At 44.7% G+C, this 17,921-nt stretch overlaps 3 protein-coding genes across 3 annotated transcripts in view; 1 reads left to right on the top strand and 2 right to left on the bottom strand.

Moving 5' to 3' along the window:
• Positions 1 to 2,613: 2,613 nt before the first annotated feature.
• admp (anti-dorsalizing morphogenic protein) lies at positions 2,614 to 4,803 on the bottom strand. The gene is made up of 5 exons (XM_056293789.1): positions 4,500 to 4,803; positions 4,227 to 4,363; positions 3,988 to 4,110; positions 3,693 to 3,882; positions 2,614 to 3,345 (listed from the first exon to the last, which is right to left on the bottom strand). Exons 1-5 carry the CDS (start codon positions 4,801 to 4,803, stop codon positions 2,921 to 2,923), a joined length of 1,179 nt encoding a protein of 392 aa, XP_056149764.1. The 3' UTR covers positions 2,614 to 2,920.
• Positions 4,804 to 6,450: 1,647 nt separating this feature from the next.
• Positions 6,451 to 15,500, bottom strand: pnhd (pinhead). Its single transcript, XM_056293788.1, has 7 exons — positions 15,455 to 15,500; positions 11,694 to 11,789; positions 11,242 to 11,381; positions 10,479 to 10,755; positions 9,482 to 9,663; positions 7,828 to 7,886; positions 6,451 to 6,601 (listed from the first exon to the last, which is right to left on the bottom strand). The coding sequence occupies exons 1-7, from the start codon at positions 15,498 to 15,500 to the stop codon at positions 6,451 to 6,453; spliced, it is 951 nt and encodes a 316-aa protein (XP_056149763.1).
• A 1,006-nt stretch (positions 15,501 to 16,506) lies between these two features.
• Positions 16,507 to 17,921, top strand: part of LOC130124330 (serine/threonine-protein kinase NIM1-like) — a 4,822-nt gene continuing 3,407 nt past the window's right edge. The window contains exons 1-2 of the mRNA XM_056293787.1: positions 16,507 to 16,579; positions 16,735 to 17,043. Of these exons, the coding sequence (XP_056149762.1) occupies positions 16,507 to 16,579; positions 16,735 to 17,043 (382 nt within the window). The remainder of the gene's footprint in view (positions 16,580 to 16,734; positions 17,044 to 17,921) is intronic.

The following is a 17,921-nucleotide window of genomic DNA, read 5'->3' as shown; positions in this document are numbered from 1 at the left end:
TGTGTTGCCCTGTGTATGAAATGTGCTAAAGTTTGACTTGACTTCATGTCATTTATAGGATTATGAATTAGTTGGACATGCCACATGCATTTGCTAAAGTAGTACTGTCTTCAGTAACAACAACAACAACAATAATAGTAATAGTAATGATAATAATTCTAAGGACAGGAAGGAAAAGAGGTGCATGCTCATCGACATGGCAATACCATCCGGAAAAAAAAAACACCACAGAGGAGCTGACCAAGTACCAAGACCTGGAGATTGAAATCAACATGATTTGGGGTATGAGGACCAAAACAACCCCAGTGGTCATCGGAGCTCTATGACTCTCATGAAGAAGGAAATGGAAAAGTTCACCAACCATATCCCAAGCAACATCAACACCAGTGCAGTCCAGAAGATCACCCTACTCGGAACAGCCCACATATTACGAGTGCTGTCAATCAAGTGACATCTGCCCTATAGTGCCTCGGGTCCATAGTTTGGACCTGGCTCTACAGGAGGTAAAACAGGAAACACGAAAGAAATAATAATAACAACCCACATTTCATCAAGAAAATGTAACCTAATTTTTGCATATCAAGCAGATGTAATTTTCATTTTCGTTTGCAGGGACAGAGTTCAGACAGTCACGGTGTGCCCATCGGAGACAAACGTCGCACTGCACCTGAGGGTAGTAGAAGTGGTCGGACATTTCTCAATAGAAGATAGAAGACTGAGTGAGTACTAGTTCAAAATATTTTATATTATCAACCATTTACAGGGACAGAAATTACCATCATACTGTCAATTTCATGTGAGACACGTTACATGTAACAATGGACTTAACTGTATTAAAGGGGGCAAAAATCCCCCCTCCCAAAAAAATGTTCAATACAGTCAGGGTTCCTGACTAAGTTTCATAAAAGCATGACGTATGCTGCAAACTAGCCAATCAAGAGGTCTCAAGCAACTTCCTTAGTGAATGAATGAATTTAGGCCCTTAAATATATGCATCAAATGCATGTATTTGCTGATTTGTATATGCAAATCAACAAATACATGTGTAAAAAATACACTGAAAAAAAAGTGACATGACTATAGGGTATTGTAACTAAAGGTAACTTGGTAAATAATGGGCGTTACCAAATCAACATGCGGAGCACTGTGCACTGCAATGTGCACTTCTGCATTGCACCCCCTTTTATTTTCAGATGTGCAACCTCTGGACGGTAAGACCTCCAGCATAACGGGGGCCAGACCAGTTGTTATTATGCAGGGGCCAGCCTCATCAGCATCATCCTTTTTGTCAAGCGCACTGAGGAGGCATCGATGTGAGTAACATCATGACGAGTGCTCTCTGGTGGTAATGTTTGAGCCGTGCAAACGGCTCATGTTTAAAGCAACGTTTGCGACCCGATTTGTTCATGATCACCAGTATCCATTCATTTGAGGTCAAACCATTTTATTCTGATTTCTTCTCTCTGTGCCAGAAATACCCAACCCAAGTGTTGTGGCAGCCCCCTGACAAACAAACAAACAAACAGATTTTCTTTTTTTTTTAGTAATAATGTAAACTGTTAACACCCTCTCCGCCCAGTGTTGTAGCTACAGCAGATTTCTGGTGTTAAAGGACTTCCAATGCAAACATAGTGATGAGAAGAGCGCCTGGGGCAGCAGTTGGGACTCCATATCGAGTCTCTCCCACATTGATGCTCTGCTCTGTAACCGGTGGAAAGTTGATTCCAGGCTATTTACATGGAGACCACATCTGGAAATCTTCTCCATTAGCCTCTCAGGGGTCTTCTTTCACCACCCCGAGGAAGTTATTGTGAGTCTGGGTGGCACTGTTAAACGGTGAACAAGCTGACTTGTCTCTCTTTGTTTAACAGTTGCTTTTTAGATTAGCATTAATTGTGTCTGTGGTTGTCAGTATAAATGGCCTGTGAAAAGGAGCCACCTCTGGCTATTGTGAGTCTGGATGGCACTGTTAAACGGTGAACAAGCTGACTAAAATCAGGCCATCCAGCCAAATGACATGGACAACCATTGTCTCTTTGTTTAACAGTTGCTTTTTAGATTAGCATTAATTGTATCTGTGCTCGTCAGTATAAATGGCCTGTGAAAAGGAGCCACCTCTGCCTAACTCAGGTGCATAGTCACACCAGAGAATTCAAAAACTTAGAAATTCAAATATCTTTAACTTGACTTTTAATCATAACTCTCATGTTAACTCTAGTTTAAACTTAACTGTTAACTCTTGTGAGTTAGCTGTTAGCTTAACAGGGCTAACAGTTAAGTGTTAGCTTAACAGGGCTAACTGTTAACTATTAGCTTAACAGCGTTAACTGTTAACTATTAGCTTAACAGGGTAACTATTAACTATTAGCTTAATCGGGCTAACAGTTAAGTGTTAGCTTAACAGGGTTAACAGTTAACTGTTAGCTTAACAGGGTTAACTGTTAACTATTAGTTTAACAGGGATAACTATTAACTATTAGCTTAATCGGGCTAACAGCTAACTGCTAGCTTAACTGGGTTAACTCTCAACACTCCTGTGATGTCTTCGATGGAAACAGTCACTGTTATTTGTCAATTTAAAAACTTTTCCCCAACATTTATTATGCCTTTACAGTGGTTCACAACAGAAGACATTAAATATACACATTTACATCTCTTACGGGATATCACTTTCTTTGCTGCCATATATTATAATTTATACTTATTTACATATATTACAGAGACAAAGCCCCTTGATGGACATAGCACACTGCGCCATCATTGCCAGTGACCTCCAGGAGATACCTGTCTGTCTTATGTGGGCATTCCTACAAACAAATACACAAAACCACATGAATGGTATTTATGGTGGACTTTTCAAAGCAAAAGTGTGTTATTTAACCATTGTCTCTAGTTAGCAGTCTAACACCCCCAATCCCCCTCAATGGCAACCACAGCTCCCAGCCACCATGTCGTTATACTGTTTGAGCACCACGTTCTCTTCATCATCAAAGTAGAGCAGGTTGATGGAGAAGAGCTTGTCCGGCACGCAGCACGGCGTCTCGATGCCCTTGGTCAGCTTCAGGGCGTTGATGATGGACTGGACGGTGGCGTGGTTGGTCGGCCTCATGTTCTGGCCCAGGGGGAAGGGGCAGGAGCCCTTGCAGTGGTAGGCGTTGTAACCCCGCGGGGACACAATCCAGCCCGACCAGCCGATCTCCTCAAAGTCCACGTAGAGGGGCAGCCGCTGGCAGGGCAGTGACGCACTGTAGTCCTCGCTATAGTCCAGGGACCGGGCGCTGCGGGAGGCAAGGCCTGCACTGGGAAGATGGGGCAGACCGGGAGAGGCTGGGGCATCACTGAGTTCTGGTGAATGGAAAGGAGAGATGTCTATTCAGTACAAGTGTACCCATGGGTATTTAATAGGACCAACAGTATGAATTACAGGCAATGAACCTGTTCTTTGTATTAATTTACAATTGTGCACTATAATGGTCAACATTGGTTCTAACCCATTCGTATAACATGCTTTATGAATAAATTAACATAATTTAAATGGTAGTTATCTGCTGTCTGCAGCAGTTGACAAGATCAATGCTCGGTTAAAGCCAAAAGCATTGTGAAGATCTATCTCAACCAGTGAACAGATCAAATCAATGGATAAATCTTCAATATTGCATTAAATCTCCCCGCTAACATTAAGTGTGTCTCACCTTTGCTCTCAAGAGTCGCAGAGTGACGACCATCGTCAGTGAACAGGACCAACATGGGCTGCTTGCTCTGGTGATGGTTGCGTCCCGAGGCAAAGCGAACCAGTTTCATATCCATCTGGGTCCCTGCCAGGGATCTAACTACCACCTGGAGCCCCAAGTTGCTGCCCTCATCCAACATCCAGGAGCGCACCTTTGCAAAGAAGTTTAAGTTGGTCAGTTTTTTCCCCCCCACAGAGTTCCTACACAAAAGGCAGCCGTTAAGGTAATAATAGTGTGTGGTAAGTTGTATACTCACTGCTTGCGTGATGGTAAACACCTCCCAGCCACTGGAGTGGATGGGAATCAGACGAGAAGACAGCAGCTTCTTCCCCTGCGTGACGTTCATTTTGCTGCTGTCAAGCAGCTGATACACACTGACCTGAGAGAGAAGAGAAGTCACTCGGTCAATGCAGCGCACACTTCCTGTCTGCATTTGCAAGGAAGAAGGCCCTTGGCCAAAATATTTGCATCCACTTTAATCTGCGCTGAAGTTACCTGGCAGAAATGATGCCTGTTGAGCGCCGCTGACGTCTGTGAACGCAGCTTGAACAAATGGAGCTCTGCGGTGAGGACCTTCTCAGATCTGCCCACCGTGGACAAGTTGAACCGGAACTCAACCTGCTCACTGCGCACTGGAAAAAAAGGGGGACATTTGATTTAAAACGTCATAAAACACACACACACACACACACACACACACACACACACACACACACACACACACACACGAGTGTATTTTCACAGCACCATCAGTTGATGAGGTCTTACATTTGTCAAAGAAGCTGCGGACGGTGTTGCCTTCCAACAGGTAGGGGTCCTTGGTGACGCCGTCCACATCGGCCACCGTGTTGTACAGGTCAAGCATGTACTGTGGAGGCTGCTTGTGGCCCCGCGGGAGAGGAGGGTCCTCCATCCCGAACACCTCCAGAAGTCTCTTGATGGCCTCGGAGCGCACTTCTTCCGACTCGCTCTCGACGCCGAAGGGATTCTCCAGGTAGTTGAGAGACGGCCTCGCGGAGACGGCGCACACGAGCGTGGCGAGACTCGTCGCGAGCAGCGGCAGCGGCAGCATGTCGGAGAAGTGGGCGACCCCGAGACAGCCGGCGACGAGAGAGAGAGATGGAGAGAGAGAGGGAGAGAGAGGGAGAGAGAGAGAGAGCGAGTGACTTGCGACAGAACCCGCGGCAGCGCCACTTTTTATATGAAATGGCCGCTCGCTCGTTTACAGTGTCCCTAAAGCCTCGGCAAACAGCAATAAAGATGCTATTTGGTCGCAAATGTAAATCACCAATCAGCGAATGTAAAGGGAGGCTAATGGCGTTGTTAACAAGGTGTGACCCCTACCGCGGGGTTTATTCAAGCGCGTCCCCTCCACGCCGGGACGAGAGACGCCGAAATAAACCACCTTAAACCTTCTCCCGGGACAGAACTGGACACGCCGGGGTGTATGGGTGGCGCCGTTACAACTATTATATTTGTTTGTTTGGGGGTTGTTTTTTTGTTTTGTTCTTTTTGCGGAGTTTTGCGTGGATGGGGAAGGCGCAGACCGCGGGCAGGAGAGCCCGGAGAGGAAGTGGGTTCGCCGTGGGGGGTCGACCGCCTCTAAATGAATCCATTAATTTAGAATAACGGAGACGGTGTTTCGCTGGAGCGCCCATTACTTCGCCAAACAAAAAGGTGTCTTTGGCTACACTTCTGCCCATTTGCATAACTGCGCGCAGTTGCTGATGGATAAGCCTTAATTTTATGGTTTTATTCAAAGAGAAAGAAAAAAAACGAGCGAGAGACTTTCCACTGGGCTCTATACAGGCTATGATGACACAGCTGCCACACACATAGGGGCATGCATTTCTGCTGTTCCCCTCTTTACTCACACCTGTCCAACACAACGTTTAAAGTCTCTCTCTCTCACGAAATCGTTGGCCACCATTTATTTATCAGAGCCAGTTCCTCGGTAGCAAACTGAGACCCGGCCGTGGCTATTTGGCTGCTTTGATGGTGGATCTTTCAAACCGGGTTGCTCAGTACGGTCGCTATCTGAGACTTCAAACGTGTTTTTTCCAAGTAACACCTTGGAAGCAAGTCATAAAACCCCTTCTCCCGGCTCATAGGAGATCACATATTGCTTTTTTCACACGCCGATATCGAAATAAGGAGCTGTTTAACCGGTGGCCCCTCCACGTGCGTCGTGCCCCCCCCCTCTGCATGAGCACAACTCAAAATTCATTTTCTGGCTTATCCATGACGTCACTGCCGGCAAGAGTTTTTTTTTTATTTGTGTTATTAGGCTGCTCTCGTTCTTAGAGTCGCTTTCTAAATTGAATGCAGATTACAGAAGTTATGAGCTTTGCACTCTGGAGCCTCTCTTTTCTGGGTACGGTCGCTTGAATTCCCAAACTTGGCTAAGAGATGTCTTGTGTGGATAACTTTCTCATATGAGCTTAATTTTTCTTTTATCTGTAGTTCTGACACATCTGAGTTAAAATACTCATTCATTGAGTATACACTCCTGACCGAAGAGTTACAAGATAAATTTTATTTACAAAATTATATATATATATTACATATTTTACATATTATACAATAACAGCGTAGTGTATTAATTGATTACACAGAGCAATGGGAATAACATTACCAATATACATCAGTTCCTGACAATTTTGAACCACGAGTTACACTGAATGGCAGTCTCGGTGCTGTCCAGTGGAGGGCGCAGTGTTCAGCTCTGACACAGACAGGAAGTGATGGAGAGAATGGTGCGAATGTGCCCATGCTGGTTGAGGAATGTGTGGCTCTCGTAGCCCTGAGGGACACAGGAGTGGGTCGGTCTGTGAGCCCACAAGTGGCATATCTCTGGATCTGAAGGGCTCCTGAAGACAGAAAAGATAAATGAATGAATGATTAAAAACTGCTGAAGCAAAACAGCCATTGTGCTGCTCCAAAGTTCACACATCTTTCACAGTGAGATATTTACTATGCAACAGGGTCTATGTGTACCCCATGGTGTATTATTCTCTGCCGGTCTCTTTGTACTCTTTGAGCGTCACCGTAGACTATGGTGAATGTGTGCATAAAATATTGATATTTCATATCCGTTGCTAATATAATCACGTCACACTCATTGTGGAATAGTAGAGGCGAACTATCATGTTTTGCCATATTTATTCATCCATCCATTGTCTGAACCACTTATCCTGCTCTCAGGGTTGCAGCGCGGGGATACTGGGGCCTATTCCAGCAGTCACTGGGCGGCAGGCGTGGAGACACCCTGGACAGGCCGCCAGGCCACCACAGGGCAATATTTATTCATATACATTGTATTTATTTCTGCTTTTACCATGCTGCCTTTATATTTCCCATGCTACCCTCTACATATAAAACGTTTATGGAATTTGCATGTAATACTATTTCTTTGGTGACTGTAAGCCTGTCATACCTCTCATGTACATAGACCTGACCGACTGACATTTAATTGTTGCGCTATTTCCATTTTTTTTCCCAACATGTAGAGAACACCTAACTTGTATTTGTGTAATTTTTAAAATGCAACATTATGCCTGAGTGCCCCATGCAGTGAGCAGCCCCCCAAGATGAATTTCTGGTACATCAAAACCCCAAAATGAAACAGATTCTGTTTCTGATATGAGCTTCGCCAGCGTTACCAAGAACTATGTCAAATGCATTCATTTGACTTGATTTTCAAATTCATTTTGATTGCAGTCGACCAACTGCTGATTTCATTTACTTCTGCAAACATAGAGTACATTTGCAATTCTACTTGCAATAAAGACCAGGTAAAAATGATTCCCAGCAACACATGCATGAGCCAAGCAGGGAAAAAAAGAAACAAAGTTTGATTGCTTTTTATACTTTTGCAAGAAAATATTTTAGGTAAAATAATGCAGACATTCAAAAGTAGCGGAACAATGGCAAAAGGGGACATTTGGTGTAGTGATTTAACAAGCCATGCTGATGCCCCCAGGCTGACATGCTGGGGGGCAGAAGGTGTCAGAGTTTGCAGGAAATTGTTATGGGGGGGGGTTAAGAGGGAGATGAGGTGGGGGTGGGGGGAGGCGGCGGCTGTGTTCATGCTTACCTGAGAAGGCATTGGTTTCCTGTGGTACACTCTCCCAAACATCTGCCCACATCTATTTCCTGTGGAAAATTAGCACCACAGGGAGAGGGCAATCAGCTCACAGCTGGAAACAAATATTGACCCACTTGAGTGGGGCATCTGCTGTTTAGCATGCTAACTGCTTTGATTTGACACCTGCGCAGACCATTTGTGTTTGCTCGCTCTTCGCACCTTTGGTGCGAGTGGTGATGGCAGACGGTTAACATAAAAAAGGAAAAAGGAAGAAAAAAACGGGGCCTAGAATTCACCTTTGACTGTCGTAGTCTACCCTAATGAAATCTCCTGCAGCATAAAATCAAACATTAAGAGTTTACCACTGTGGCATTGAAATTATGAATGCATGGAAGAAGAAGAAGAAGAAGAAATTTTGTGTTATAGAGATCTTATATATATATATATATATATATATATATATATATATATATATATATATATATATATATATATATATTTAACTTTGTTAAAAGAAACACTCAATGATAGGGAAAGTGCTCAACAAATAAGGAGCAAAATAATCCAGTGAGTCAAGTAAAAGAATTTACTTGACTCACTGGATTTTATATATATATATATATATATATATATATATATATATATATATATATATATATATATATATATAAATATGGGGTTTGTTGAATGGTGTGAGCACCATTCTCACACCATTTGCTCCATGGAAAAACAAGAACCTGCAACACATTTCAGATGAAGAAGCTCATACTATTTTCTTGGGGGGAAAAGGGGGCCATTTTAACTTTATTTTGGGTTTTAATGCCGTGTATGTATGGTGTGTGTATTGATTACGTGTATTGGTGTAAGATGCACAAAGGCCTTCACTTAAGATTATGCAATGCCAGTCACTGGCCAGCGCGTTAGGATACGTTAAGTAGTGTCTTCCTGACCTCCAGATGTGTCTGATGAAGAAAGATACCGAATTACTGAGTCTGACACCCAGCTGCTCTCACCAACTTCCCCTTCAATTGAATAGAAAGTACTGTGAGAGACCCCGACACCTCGCCTGAATTAGTCTGCAGGCCCTACTTGAATCTTAAAGGGGCAGTTCACCCCAAAATCAAAACTACATGTTTTTCCTCTTACCTGTAGTGCTATTTATCCCTCTAGATCGTTTTAGCGTGAGTTGCTGAGTTTTGGAGATATTGGCCATATTAAGTAGGGGTAGTTCGGTCTAAGAAAATAGTTCCTACATGAAACTGCTCACAGCAAGGTCTGTGGATTATCTTGACAAACCGGGTCATGATTTCTAGAAAGACACACTGATTTTGAGGTTTTCCCAAAATTTTTTTTTTTGGCACATTGAGCAACACAAGCTGAGTGCCATCCAGATCCATTGTATTCGAGAGGAGGCAGATGTCTCTGAGGCCGATATCTCCAAAACTCGACAGCTCACACCAAAGTGATGTAGAATGGATAAATAGCACTACAGGTAAGAGGAAAAACACTGGGGGTTTTTTTATTTGGGGTGAACTGTCCCTTTAACTAAGCAAAAACAGGGGAAATCTTTTTTAAGGGATACTCACACAAAGGTCATGAATGGTTTGAGTTCAGCACTTGACAAATGTTTATGAGACCTCGGCTTTTTTGTGACTAGCCTCACCTTAAGTCTCTCTTCTCTTATGCCATCGGCGTGGTTGACTATTTCATAGTAGTGCTCCACGTAAGGAACCCGGTAGCAACTTTCCTTCAACTCACAGGCTGCCACCGTCTGGATGAGGTCCACTTTGTTAGGCGTCTCCACCAGGGCCGACTCGAACTTGGTAGGGGCACAGGAGAATCCCTCTGAGAATGATCAGTGAATCGAGAGGTTACGGCCATTGTTGATCGAGGGGTATTCACACAAACAGCAGCAACGTGTCACTTTGGTGTCTCGCAAACGTCTTATCCTCCTGATCGGGTGTAGGTTTGGCCTACTGGGTGGTGACTTACTTGCTCTGTGTCATCATATAAGGTATCTTGCAAAGGAAAATTCATATTGTGACTTTTTTCAGCCCATTAGTTTAAAGTTAGGCCAACAAGTCAGGGAAAGGTGGATGTGGTGAGACCAAAGCAGTTGGCAAATTCACTTTGCATGGGGATTTTTCATCGAGAATTTGTTAAAGGACCATACCAGTATTTTTGCACGTTTTAGCCCATTATTAACTACAATGGTGCATACTTTGCATTAAGGCATTAGAAAGCACGGCGTGATTTGACTGGTTCTCCATCGTGGCGTGCTTTCACTGTAATGGATCACCCATCTCAAGCAAGTTTCAAGTGTCTGCAAGTTGATTTTCATTACCATACTGAAATGAATGGAAGCCAATGACGGCCCGTCGGGTAGGAAAAAGGCATTCAAAACATATAATAATACTATGGCAGGCTTTGGCCGGGAGTAATGTTGCATTCATGCTGTTTGCAGTTGGCTAAAACATGCAAAAACATGGTTTCAACATATATGTCCTTATTTCTGTGGTGTCTCGTTTATTTAAGACTATTTAGGATTGTTCAAGTGTTCCAGTCTCTTGTTCTGATGCTCACGTCAATTCAGTTCAATCCACTGCACACACACACACACACACACACACACACACACACACACACACACACACACACACCTGGGGCGCCCTTGGACACGGAGCAGCCTCCCACATCTATGACGGTCTCATAGGGCGTCTCAAAGAAGTAGGTCCTGAGAGAGGGCACCCGCACACACTGGCTCAGCTGGGTCTCGCAGTGGCACTCCTGGATGACTTCCACGTCCCGCGGCCCCTCGAACAGGAGCAGCCGCTCCACACGCATCCCGGTCGGTTCACACACTTGAGCTGCTCCGCAGGACGGCGCGCGGCCCGGTGCGGCCCCGCGGTCTGACTCCGGGGGTCCATGCGCTCTCGCCTTTGAACGCATAACATGGAGGCCATTATCAGATGAAACCGTGTCCACATAATGAGGATAGGACGCCAGGCTGAGATAAGACTAAGACTTGTGGTTATGCTCCAGGATTTTATCAAACAACACACACAAAAAAATAATAATGAGGTTTTCCTGTAAGAACTACAATATTGTACCGACTGGGTGCAATGGGAGCCTAGTATGGTTTTGTGCAACGGACGGCCTCGGTGCTTTACTCTCTGTAACATGGCAAGCTCTTATTAATAACGCTAATGAACATTACACTGGGTCACAGTGTGCATTTTTATTACCCAGATCTATTTTTTTCATCCTGTGTTTTTTTCTGTGTTGGGCCAAACCACATTCCCCGTGTGTCTGAGCGCACCTGATTCATAGACCCACAGTACAGGTGTGGCTTTTAATTCACCCCATTACGTTACAGCGCTCTCTTGTGGTGATTATGGGACGTGCGGGCTACCGGTCACTTACCTTTTTGCTCCTGAGAAATTCCAGCATGGAAGAGTGTTTCGTGTATTCTTGCTGTCCCGTTTCTTTGGCTGCTCTGGCTGCAGCGCCACAGTGTGACCGACACATCCCCACATCCACACTGACAGGACTCCCAGAGATGTCTGTGGATGGCATGGCATGGCAAACATATCTGACATTAAACACTGATGGAGACGGTGAATATTAGAAGTATAGAATACCAACACTTAGCAATAATTATTTTCATTCTTTTATAGCCCGCCCACAGTCTGTCAAGCATGAACCCCGGTCAGAAAACCGTATACCTGGTGTTTCTTACAGGATTAGGTGAGACATGGACTGCAATTTAAATTGTGAGACTGCAGAATAGTCTCCACCGATAGTCATCTTCTGATGTGGCTGAGTAAAGCTCCTCAGAGCAGCCCTGTGGTTCATAACAAAACAGGGTCCTTTACCTTGGCCAATGTACACAAAGTGGCTCTGTCTTTTGCAGCATGCCCGCTGTGCAAACAGGTTTCTCTGCTCCACATGTTTGCTCAACACTCCAGCCACTAGAAAGAATCACAAGCACCCATTAATGCCCAGTGCAATGCAAATGCCCCAGATGGATTATGGCCTGGTTTAAGTGGTACAGCATTAGTCTCTCTTTTCTTCTCTCCATAGGTTTAATACGGAAAGAGCATGCTTTAAAAGACAAGCGTTAAGTTTGTCTTTCAAAGATGAAAATATTACTTCAAGATATTGAGGTTAATTAACATTATTCTCACAAAGACGCTTAAATGTGCCTTAGCGTGTTACACGGCAGCAGAAAAGGGGGGAGTTTGCTGAAAATTCAATTCAGTTTAGTGTCATTCACGGATTAACGAGAGAGCAACCTACGCCAGTTCATTCAAGATAAGATGTGTAAATAAATATATTCAGCGAAAATAATTGATGGAAAATGCACTCAGCGCGACTGAGTTGAATCCATGGCGTTCATTCACGGCTATTTTGTTCAGAGTAATGTGACAGGATGCATGAATATTTACAAGAAAAATCAAAAGATAAACAACACTTTCAACGAATCTAGGTGGATTGACCACAATCCTGCAATACAGCTGAAACTAAGATGACGTGGGCACACGGTCCCCAGCATCAGACCCTCTCCTGAGACCCATTCTGAGGAGTCCCATGAGGAGCACCATGAGGTAAACAGAAACTGATGGAAGTTCGTCCGGTCATGTACCAGCCGTCAGCCTACATGTCACAACACTGGCGAAATAGAGCAGAGCAAGCAGTACTTACAGGCTAGATGGAGGGCACCCAGAAGGAGGAACAGACTTGGCCGGGGTACATCCATAGCTGAGGTCCTTTTTTAGTGCTCGGCCACCAGTTCTCGAGTGTCCCTCTGCTCACCGAGGCCTCTGATATTTATACGGGATCAAGCTTCAGCCCCAAATGTCACCCCAGAACAAGGTCTCCAAGTGGCGAGGAGTCTAAAAAGTGAGAACTAATCAAATTTCCATGCTGAATGCCTTGCGGGGATGGGGTTTCTTACAGGCGGGGAGGGGAGGGGGGCACTTCAAAGGCCAGCTCCAAACTCTTGAGTTTTCACCTCCGTCTTTTTGCTGCCGTGGGGGGACCCGGCGGCTCGAGTGTGTCGACCAGGGCCACGCTCACCCTAATGAAGGGCTTAAGTAGCCCCGAGACCTTAAAGCTTTGCCCATTCAAAGGCATTAATCATCTTTTATCTCGGGGGGGTAGGTGTTTAGCACCTTCGACTTTAAACAAACCCCGGTCTGAACACATAAACAGGATCAACGTGGGGCCCGAGCCTTCCCTTTGGAGGACACCAGCACCTTTGTGTTTATTCAACGTCGCACCAAATGGCCAGCGCCCGTCAACCCTGGAAGGCCTCCTCCCTTCAGACTAACAACTAGTACTCGATAATGACTGTCAAGTATAATTACTTTCTTTCTTAATATCCTCCCTTAGGTGAAATACCTCCGATGAACCCGACAACTTTGCACTTTCCTTTGTCAGCTGAAAAACCACAAATAAAAAAGGTCAAAAGGGATTTTCGTTAGGTTATTTCATTCTCAAGCTTGATGTTCTGGTTCACTTTGCTAGAAATGGCCCGTTGCATATTCCATCACAAAGTTCGTGAGTGATTTGTGGTAAAAAGAAGAAGGTTTTGTCTGTGAGATAAAACCAGCTCTTGGCCCGCCATATCTTCATAAGAAGCTGGTTTCCTTTTGATGTGCTGATGCGATCCTCTCATTTTCACCCCGGATCTACGGATCATCGTTTCGACTGCCGGAGCACCCAGACACCTTGAGTAAGGTGACACCTTACACGAGTTTCAATTGTCTTCTCCTTTCACTACATGGCAGAAAATCTCATTGAATTTCTGTCATAGTCCTGGCACCAGGTTAGCGTCAATGGTGAGATAATCTCATTAGCCTGACAGAGGCTGGGTGTCCTCCAACCGAAACAGCCACGACGCTGCGTTTCTCAATCAACTCTGACTCAAGACGATTCACTCTGATTCACAATGAATTAACTGTAACAGGGTTTTCAGAGCCAAAAACAATATTAGAACCCCCCCCCTTTTTTTTCATCCACCAGTGCAATAGATAGGATTATAAGGACAATAACTGGAAATTCCCTGTATTACCTGAAAATATAGCCAATGTCGCCTTCACAGACTCAGAATTAACACTTAAAGTTAGCTGTTGTCTATGGTTAGAGCTATTATATGGTAGCATGGTGGCGCAGTGGTTAGCACTGGCACCTCAAAGTAAGAAGGTCCTGGATTTGAACCCCGGGGTTGTCCAACCTTGGGGGTCATCCCAGATCGTCCTCAGTGTGGAGTTTACATGTTCTTCCTGTGTCTGCGGTGGGTTTTCTCCGGGTGCTCTGGTTTCCCCCACCATCAAAAAAAGACATGCATGTTAGGGTTAATAGGGTCTGTACCCCTGACCAAGGCAATGGAAAGAAGAACTGGAGTTGGTCCCTGGGTGCTACACGGCGGCTGCCCACTGCTCCTAGCTACACAGCTAGGATGGGTTAAATGCAGAGCTTAATTTCCCTACGGGGATCAATAAAGTATCTCAATACCAAATAAATAAATAAATAAATAAATATCAAGAGCTCAGTCAATCATCTGAAGATAGAAACCGAGTGTTCACACCTCTATTTTGATTTCAAGTGCGAGGCCTTCACTTTTCTTTTGGTTCGGTTCAGGGATCTGGACTCTCAGAGGCCGGTTGAGTGTTGTGCTCTGAACATGCTCTTGATATTCGCTGCAGCGAGAAACATTTCCATCTGTGTGCACCTTCTCGTCCCACTCAAGTAAGTCTCCTCCATCATAACCGCAGTTATGATGACGCATGCGACGGGACAGTCACCAAGGTGGCGTTTCTGTAATCCGATTACAGTGAGTCAGTCACCTACGGTATGAATCCACGGTTTATCCATGGCGAATGCCCCCCAAGCCAAGCCATAAATCCAGTCTGGCCAGTTGATGGGTGTGTCAGAGTAACTGAGCTGCCTTGACAGGTACACTGTCTGGTACCTCGGTCAGTGTCTGGGTCAGTGGGTCTCCTCTAGACCTGCTCTTGGCTGGCCAGACGTCAACCCTTTGCCTTTATCTCCCGTCTGTATGTTGATTCAAGTCAGTTTTTATTTGCACAGCACTTGATCACAATTCAATCCCAGAAGGCTTTGCTCACAATCACACTGTATTCTCCAACAGGTAGAAATAAAATGAGTGCCAGCGTATGCCACCCCCTTCCTATCCTTAGACCCCGGTTCAGGTGACGGTTGCGGTTGAGATTTGTTAAAAAAAAAGAAACGGTTTTAAAATCACACAGATGTCTTTGCCATTTGTTTCGAGAGTAATGAACTCATAAATAACCCGCTATGTAAGATTATTTCTTCTCATGATGTAAGAATATTTGTCCTGTTTTTAGAAACCTTACCAAGCTGAGACGTCTTTCTGCACTGGCAAATTATTTTCGCCTGTTTTGGAGGTTTCCCTTATAATTTTGACATGGCGTTTTTGCAGCGATGGCGAGTTTGAACAGTTTGTGTTAATGTATGTCAGCGAGGCCCTCGGCAACACAGCACCGCCGCATCTCTCAAGTATGACGGGACGAGGAGGAACCGCTGCATGTGTTCGGTGATCTGATACGCTTGTTTGAGTGTTTGTAGCCAGATAAAGCTACTGCTGAACCTGTAGATAACCTCTCCATCGCTTTCCTGGGGTCCTTTAGCGTCATCGTCTCACAAGCTCTCACATTGTTTTTGGCTTTTTCTTCTCTGTTGCAGACTCTAAAGCTCTTCTGAACTGAGTGTTATAAAAGCACTATATAAGATTGATTTATTATTATTATTATTATTATTATTAACTGACCTTTAGGATTTTCTTCTCTGCTTGCGGTTGTTTTAATTTGTTTTACTTGTTTTATTTTATTTTGATATACTTTATTAATCTTCTTTAACCAATTATTAATTAATTACTATTCTTTGTCTTCTTTTTTAATATAAAGTACTTTTAGCTATATTTCATGTGTGAAAGGTGTTATTTTGATATACTTTATTAATCTTCTTTAACCAATTATTAATGAATTAATTGACCTTTTTTAATATAAAGTACTTTTAACTGTATTTCATGTGTGAAAGGTGCTGCATAGATGAATAATATCGTTATTGTCAGTATATTTTTTTGCATGTGTGTCAGCAAGAAATGATGAAATCAATAATGAGCTGACAGCTGACTATATAATGAGTGTCATATGTGGCAGGTTGTTATGGAGAGCTAATCCCATCAGTGGTTGTTTAGCCTACAGGGGACAGACAGTAGGCACAGGGTTTAAGCAGGCCTTTTTAAAGCCAGGCTATTGTCCGTCTACGTGGGAGGAGTCCGTGCACAGGGATTATGGAGCCTGAGGCAGCAGCACAGGGCTGGATTATATGACGGGAGACACACTGAGAGAATAGAGTGGGATTGGGAGAGAGTTAAGGGAAGAGGATGAGGCATCGTAGCTAGGCGTCCTGCAGGAGAAGCTGTGTGCAACCACAACAGCGCTCGGCGGGGGGTCACCGGCTGGTTATCGTCCGAATGCCTCGTGCGTGTTGTATCTCAATTCACACAAAATCCATCGTTAATTTTTGGGATTTTGGACTGGTCTCCTCGCTAACTGACTAGGGTCAAGACCCCTGGACACTCCTCTGTATTTCACTTTGTAAAGAATGACTTGCTGATTTCTAGTGTACGGGACAATCATGTATTTGAGCAACAGAAACTATGCAGACGGCGAAAAGAAGAAGAAGAAGAGCACAAGAGGAAAGATGTTATGTGAGTACGAGAATGTTTATTGAAACTTTCATTCTGGTCCGCATCCTGTTTCAAAGATCCCCGCAGACATCACCGTTGCATTATCAGGAAACATGTCTGTCTTTGACTCTGCTCGCTCTTCTCCTCTTCCTCTCTCTCTTTCTTTGTCTACACAGGGAAGGGGGCTCAGAAGAGGGTAGCTCCAATAACCTACCGAGAGCTTCACCTCCAGCTCCCCCAAAAGATGGAAAAGAATGAGCAAACGCAGGAGAGGAAACAGGAGGACAAGGAGATCCGGGCTGAGGATCAGGAGGAGGAGAAGAAGCGTACGGTGCTTGAGAAGGCCCTGTACGACCTGACTCATTCAGAGCGGGTGATGAATGATCTGACGTTTGGACGAAGGGTGGCGCTGTATGAGCTGAGGGGCGAGATTGGCTCTGGCAACTTTTCCCAGGTCAGACTTGGGATTCATGACTTAACCAAAGGTGAGATAACAGACCTTTATTGCCATTTTTATTTCTTCATTTGTTATGCTGCATTTTATTCAGGCCTTTAGATGATTCTCTTCTCTAGCAGGTACAACTCCATCACCTAGTCTAAGAGCACTTCGGTAGTACACATGGCTGTTAATGGACAGATTGTTTGTTGCTGGAATGGCACCAGAGTCTTTGTGGTTAAGGGAAGGCCCACTCTGGATGTCATGCCTGGTAATCCACACGTGTGTTGTCATATATGTATCACTCTTGAGGGTGTCCGGGTAGCGTAGCGGTCTATTCCGTTGCATACCAACAAGGGGATCTCCGGTTCGAATCCCCGCGTTACCTCCGGCGTCCCTACAGACACAATTGGCCGTATCTACGGGTGGGAAGGCGGATGTGGGTGTGTGTCCTGGTCGCTGCACCAGCGCCTCCCCTGGTCGGTCAGGGCGCCTGTTCGGGGGGGAGGTGGAACTGGGGGGAATAGCGTGGTCCTCCCACGTGCTATGTCCCCCTGGTGAAATTCCTCACTATCAGGAGAATAGAAGCAGCTGGCAACTCCAAGTGTCTCGGAGGAGGCGTGTGGTAGTCTGCAGCCCTCACTGGGTCGGCAGAGGGGGTGGAGCAACAACCGGGATGGCTCGGAAGAGTGGGGTAATTGGCCAAGTACAATTGGCGAGAAAAGGGGGGGGGGATTATCACTCTTGTTCAACGGAAAAACTGTCTGTCATACACCACCTGTTTTCCTTCAGCCTTTTGGCAACCCTTAAACTTAACATTGCCAAAAATGTTGCAAATGTTGCGTAATATGATAAGAAAAAAAGGGCCATATCTATCCATACCCCTGAGGTAAAGAGCAATTTTCAAAATTATATCAGTAAATTGTT

This window comes from Lampris incognitus, chromosome 14, assembly GCF_029633865.1.
Source record: "Lampris incognitus isolate fLamInc1 chromosome 14, fLamInc1.hap2, whole genome shotgun sequence".
NCBI lineage: Eukaryota > Metazoa > Chordata > Actinopteri > Lampriformes > Lampridae > Lampris > Lampris incognitus.
Note: the sequence above shows the minus strand (reverse complement) of the source record. Positions and strands in the feature narration are given on the sequence as shown.

What these genes read in the sequence shown, in the direction of transcription:
- admp (XM_056293789.1), bottom strand. Translation starts at nt 4,803, where the DNA reads ATGCTGCCGCTGCCGCTGCTCGCGACGAGTCTCGCCACGCTCGTGTGC. An exon ending in TGTTTACCATCACGCAAGCA is followed by an intron (nt 3,883 to 3,987) that starts GTGAGTATACAA and finishes TTCTTTGCAAAG; the next exon opens with GTGCGCTCCTGGATGTTGGA. An exon ending in TGCGACTCTTGAGAGCAAAG is followed by an intron (nt 3,346 to 3,692) that starts GTGAGACACACT and finishes TCCATTCACCAG; the next exon opens with AACTCAGTGATGCCCCAGCC.
- pnhd (XM_056293788.1), bottom strand. Translation starts at nt 15,500, where the DNA reads ATGACGCTAAAGGACCCCAGGAAAGCGATGGAGAGGTTATCTACAG. An exon ending in CGTGTCCAAGGGCGCCCCAG is followed by an intron (nt 9,664 to 10,478) that starts GTGTGTGTGTGT and finishes GATCATTCTCAG; the next exon opens with AGGGATTCTCCTGTGCCCCT. An exon ending in GGAAACCAATGCCTTCTCAG is followed by an intron (nt 6,602 to 7,827) that starts GTAAGCATGAAC and finishes TTCTGTCTTCAG; the next exon opens with GAGCCCTTCAGATCCAGAGA.